The sequence below is a fragment of the Mus pahari genome, chromosome 6 (genome assembly GCF_900095145.1).
Source record: "Mus pahari chromosome 6, PAHARI_EIJ_v1.1, whole genome shotgun sequence".
Taxonomy (NCBI): Eukaryota; Metazoa; Chordata; class Mammalia; order Rodentia; family Muridae; genus Mus; species Mus pahari.
Window position 1 is genome coordinate 95905399 of NC_034595.1, and position 5789 is coordinate 95911187.

At 50.7% G+C, this 5789-nt stretch overlaps 1 protein-coding gene across 1 annotated transcript in view; it reads left to right on the forward strand.

Moving 5' to 3' along the window:
• The window catches only part of Dhrs3 (dehydrogenase/reductase 3), a 32139-nt gene extending 29985 nt beyond the window's left edge, over nucleotides 1–2154 (forward strand). The window contains exon 6 of the mRNA XM_021200079.2: nucleotides 1623–2154. Within this exon, the coding sequence (XP_021055738.1) occupies nucleotides 1623–1707 (85 nt within the window). The 3' untranslated portion in view covers nucleotides 1708–2154. The remainder of the gene's footprint in view (nucleotides 1–1622) is intronic.
• Nucleotides 2155–5789: the final 3635 nt, after the last annotated feature.

Below are 5789 nucleotides of genomic sequence, written 5' to 3' on the forward strand. Positions count from 1 at the left end.
AATCCCAGCATGTGAGAGGGAGAGGCAGGAAAACAGAAGTATGAGGTTTACCCTCAGCTGCCTGGGTGATATAAGACCCTGCCTTGGGGTGCGGGAAGGAAGGAAGGAAGGAAGGAAGGAAGGAAGGAAGGAAGGAAGGAAGGAAGGAAGGAAGGAAGGAAGGAAGAGAGAAAGACAAGTTATACTGCAGTGGAAAGAAAGAAGGGAAGGGAGAGAGAGACGGAGAGAGAAAGAGAGGAAGAAATTATATTGCTGTGTATTTATAAATATCCGCAAGAGATCTCAGGCACCCCCAAGAGTTCCTGGACCACATTTTTAAAGAAATGCTGCTCTGCAGACTGTCAGGCATAGCCCCAGCTCCCGGGTAGCTCAGAAAACAGGAGTTTTCATGCCAATGGCTCAAAATTTGGAGACGCGTCATAGATCTAGTGAGGTGGAGTTTACCAAGGTAGACCACCTGGGTCCCATGCTGAAGGGATAGCACATGTGGCTGCCTCATCACCGCCCTCAGTTCAGCAAAGACTGTATCCTCACGGCCATGTGTCTGGCCCCTGTTTGTCAGGAAGTGCAGCCACTTTATTCCAGGCTCGCCCTGTTGTTATCAGAAATGGACACCCAGAAAAGCCAAGCCACTGGCTATGTGACATGGAGCATTGTCACTAAGGGAACAGTGGCATCTGTCTCCTTGCCTTCCTCTCTGACTAGCCTTTGTGCAGGTGGAGAGTGGAAAACAAGAGACAGCACTTGGAACATCCCAGCATACCCTGACTTTCGATCTAAGATTGCTCTCTTGACTGCCCGAGCAGGTACCAGGCTGGGTAGATGGCTTAGATGGTAGCGAGCCTGGTGTGTAAACATGAGGATCTGAATTTGATCCCCAACACCCATTTCTGACCTTCATATGTGCACTGCAGCAGGTGAACGCACACTCGCACATATGCAGAGAGAAACAGATTGGTTTCTTACAAGAGGACTGGAGAGATGGCCAGTGGTTACGAGTACTTGATGTTCTTGCAGAACACCAGAATTCCGTTCCCAGCACCCATATCAGATAGCACACGACTTCCTGTTCACTCCAGTTTCAAGGGATTTAGTACCATCTTCTGGTCTCAGTGAGCAACGTCACTCAAGTGCACATATAGGCACACACATGTACACATACTTTAAAAACAAAACAAGGCTGAAAGCAACAGAGGTGTGTGTATCTTGGGGTTCTGGAAGCTGAACATGGTATAGTGTCTGGCAAGGACATTCCTGCTGCCTCATGGCGTGATGGGCAGTTCCCCATACAGTCCAGAGCAAGTATGACCAGAGAGCTTACTTCAGTAATAGAGCCAGTCTTCAGATTGTCCATTAATCCATGGCTGGGTGGATCCCCTCATGACCCAGTCACCTATGTCTCACCACAAAAACAGTCAAGTTTCAGCTTGCATCTTGGAAGAGACGGAGCACCTTGAATGCACACTGGATGCTGACAGTGCAACCCTGTCTGTTCCTGTGCTTGGGCCTTTGCCTGGTCAAAGTGCTCATTCTCAGGGTTCGGGGGTATTTTTGGAAGGGGAGCCAGTTGTCTATAACCATTTGTCATTGCCACCACTAACCATCTTCCCCTCTCCCCTTAGCATACTCCCGCAAGCTGCACTGGAGGAGATCCACAGGTTCTCGGGGACTTACACCTGTATGAACACCTTTAAAGGGAGGACATAGAGGCAGGAGGAAGACACACCTGAGGAGCTATGGAGCCTGACGGGGAGCCACAGCAGCCGGGCACACACACACACACACACACATCCCTGTGCCTGTGCACTAGCACATCTGCTGGGTGAGCAGGACTGTTCTTATCCCCAGGGAAGATTTTGCAGCTCCCCAGGTCAACTCCAGGACCTTTGTGCAGGACTGATGGGTTTAACTCTGACCCCCCCCATGGGGAGGCAAGAAGCCGGCAGCCACCCAACAACTTTGTACATTTCTCATTCTGTAGGGTTTGTCGTGAAATTGCTTCTCCAGTCTAACCCACCTGAGCAATGTGCATCTACTATTTCCAGGAGAGTCTGCTCTCAGACGCTCTGCCTTTTCCCTCCAAAACCCTCTCACTCCCAGCTCCTGCAAACTGGTTACACAGCAGAAACGCAAAATAAAGAGGTGGCTTTCGCAGCTTCCTTCGTTCACATGCTTGGGAGGGAGGCAGCTGGGAAGGAGCCTGCCCCAATCACAAAGACCCATCTTTTGAGAGAGAAGGGGTCTGCCTTGGGGTCTACGGAGAGCAGGAGAGGAACTGCAGCCCAGTCCAAGAAGAGAGACAGGAGGGAGGGAGGGATGACCAGACCCCTCCAGACATGTGGCTTCCCTGGTAGGATCCATGGAAGAGCTGGCCATATCTTTCCTTCCTTGGTCCCACTGGGCCACCAATGTCCAAGTAAAGTCAGGCTCCACTGAGCACCTGCTTCTGACCCTACATGGGGAAACTAGCAAAAGATGCCATTCATCTGTGGAAGAAAGAATCATGAGTCATCAGAAACAATGACAATGCACAGCCCCTACAGCACATCGGGTTGTGGGAGACGGGAAACCCGGAGAATGGAAGGAGCTGGCATGGTCTCAGTGAAGGGTAGAGGTGCCCATGGTTCTCTGCCATGACTCTCATGCTGAGCAAATTGAATAGATGACACTGTAGTCTGTGTGGAGCAGAGAGCAATGTGACCACCTAGGAATAGCATCCATGGACACAGCCCTTGCAGGTGGGTGGCCGAGAGCAGAAAGGTTTCCCTCCAGACAGGGAGGAGGAGGTCTTAGCCCTCTGACTTAGTGAGGGGCTTCCTTGAAAACTGCAGGAAGGCCACACAGACCTAAGCATCTCTGGCTGGACCCGTGTGCTTATAGCAAGAAGGATGAGATAACCTGAACGAAAGCAAGCTGCTCTGCAAGAGAAACACCAGGTATCTGCTGTTGATGGAGCACCGATGGGGTGCTGCCAGCTGAAGACATGGTGTTGACACTATATCAGGTATCAACTCTCCCTGCAGCAAAGAAAAAAAAAAAACGAAACAAAGAAGGAAAAAACAGCTCAGAGAGAGCACTGTCAAACCACTTGGTGGTGGGTGTCAGCCAGATGCGACCCCCAGCTCACCATGGCTTCCTATAGGGAAAGTGTCTGCCCTGTAACCTCAGCTTATTCACGAAACCGTCTTCCCTCTGAGGAGCCACTATCCAAGATGAGATCTCCCAAGGAACAAATGTACTGGTCTACCCTCATGCCCTCTTCAGGTTCTCCCTAGAAATAGTGCATGTCACTTCCACTCCCATTTCCTTGGCCAAATCAGATCACATGATCATGCCTGCCAAAGATCCTGGGAGGATCATGTGGGCTACCGAGCCGTTGAAGAAGGTTTCATGAGGAAAAGTTAGAAATGAAGCCAACACAAAGATGTAGTAGCCCCGGAGGCCATGCTGGTACTGAGCAACCCCTACATAGGCAGAGACCTGGCTCACTTCCCAAACACCCTTCCAAAGGGAGAGTTTGGGAACTTATTTCACAGATGAGAAGACCAGGGTTCAGAGCAGGATATGGGCTTGTCCAGGTCCAGAATTTGAACACAGCTCTGACCCCTGGTTTTCTGTGACATCAGATAATAGCAAGCAACAAAGAGTCAAGTCCCCGACATCTGTCATCTGCATTTTGGTCCTTGAGAATAGGTGTCTCCAAGGTGTATGGGGGATGTTAGTACTACCTCAGCTCCCTATGGTGTCTAGAAATCTCTTACAGCAGGTGCGCCTGTGCCTGGCTCTTCTAGCAGAGAGGCCGGGGTGGGTCTACCTTTGTGGACAGGGAGAAATGGGGGCGGGGGGAGTCCTGTCTGCAAAGCCCCAGTTTTCCTGATCACCTCTGAGCAACTGAGGTATTTCTGTGTCATGGTCTGGAGGCTGACCTAATGGAGGTGCTTTGCTTATTGGGGTGTCCATGAAGTTGCATTTAGCCTCTAAACTGGAAACGTAGTGAGAACCTCAAGGGAACATGCTGGGATACTAGAATAAGCAAGACTCAGAGAGCCTTTGCCAGGGCAAACATGCATGATCACTGCCTTAGCTACAGTGACTGGATACCTTGGTTTCCCAGTATGCAATGGTTTCTCTTGGTGGTAGGGTGGGGTCTGGTTCCCCCCACAACATACTGCAATACACCAACACCCCACTTTTTTTTTTTTCTTTTCCTTTTTTTTTTTTTTTTTTTTTTTTTTGGATTGCTTCCAAGAGAAACCAGAGAAAAGGCCTTGGGCAGATTCCCAGGAGGCCTCTCTGGTCCCTCCCTGGAATGGTTTGACTGCCTGGAGAGCTTCAAGAGTGAGAGTGGAGAGCTAATTCTGTCCCTTTGCTTGTCCAAGTGAAGGAGAGTGACAAGCACCAACCCCCTGAGGGGCAAAACAGGCTGTGCCAACCCTGTAAAGAAGCCTTGGGTCCTGGGAAATGACCCAGTTGCCAGGCTGGAGGTTCCTCCCAAGCCCCAAAGAGAAGCAGATTGGGGATGGGTGCCAAGCCCAGGGAGGCATCGGACCTCAGCCCTGTCTGGCCTAGGTCCAGGGGAGCAGGCTGTCTGGCTGGACCAGTGGTCAGGAATTCAGTCCTGTGGTCACCAGTAGCTCCCAGAGACCAAATTCTTTGAGAAACCGACTCACCCAGGAATAAGCTGATATCTAAAGGGATGGAACTCTAAACTCCAAGGTTGACTCCAGAGGTCACTTAGGCCCCTACCCCCCCTAGCTGAGAACTCCATCCCATAGAAGGCAGCTTTCACCTTTACAGTGTTTCTATCTGATGGAAGACAGACAAACAAAAAGAACCCAGGCCACAAGGAACAGGAGCTGAGGTTCTCAAAGAACAGCTCTACTGGCTGGGAAAGGGGAGAGGAGGCTGTGGCCCAAGAACAGCCCCTCCCCCGAGGAATGTCTTTCTGAAGCTCAGTGGTATGGGACTGAACTAAGCTGAGAGAGGACTTCTCTACGCACACTCCTGGCTTCAGGCAAAGCCAAAGGCGACCAATATCCGCTGACGCAGAAGGAAGGGCTGGAACTGCTCCCGGACAAGTCTCCTAAGTTCCCAAACATTCCTTAGGGCTTGGAGTGCAGCTCAGTTTGTGGAGTGCTTGCCTAGCTCTGGGTTTGATTCCCCAATACCACAAAAACCAAGCGTGGTACATGCTTTTATTTCTAGCACTTGAGAGATGGGAGCAGGAGAATCAAAAGTTCAAGGCTTTCCTCAGCTACATAAGGAGCTGGAAGCCAGTCTAGGAGCTGATTTGAGACCCTGTATCAAACCCTAAACAAAAACAACATTGATTAGGGGCCAGAGAGATGGCACGGCAGACAAGGGTACTTACTGTCTGCCCAGACAACCTGAGTTAGATCCCTGAGGTCCAAATAGTAGAAGGAGAGAACCAATCGTACCCTTGGATGATTCTCCGACCTCCATATGTGCCCTCCCCTCCCCACACGCATGTGCACACGCAATAGATAGATTGGTGTACAATAGTTTAAAACACACCTGGGTCCACATGTGTCTACACGGGAGGGCTGTTCAGAGTGGGATTAAGACAGCTCATCACATCCCCAGAGCCACTCTGCTTATCTGTTCAAAGCTCCCACTCCCCAGCTCTTGAGCCCACCCTGAAGCCAGAAAGCTCCACAGGAAGTGGGGGGCCCTGGGATCTGGGGGAAGGGGAAGCTGACTTACACCTCCCTTTCCCATTGCTGTAATAAAACACTGGCAAATGCAACTTAAGGAAGAAAGAGTTTACT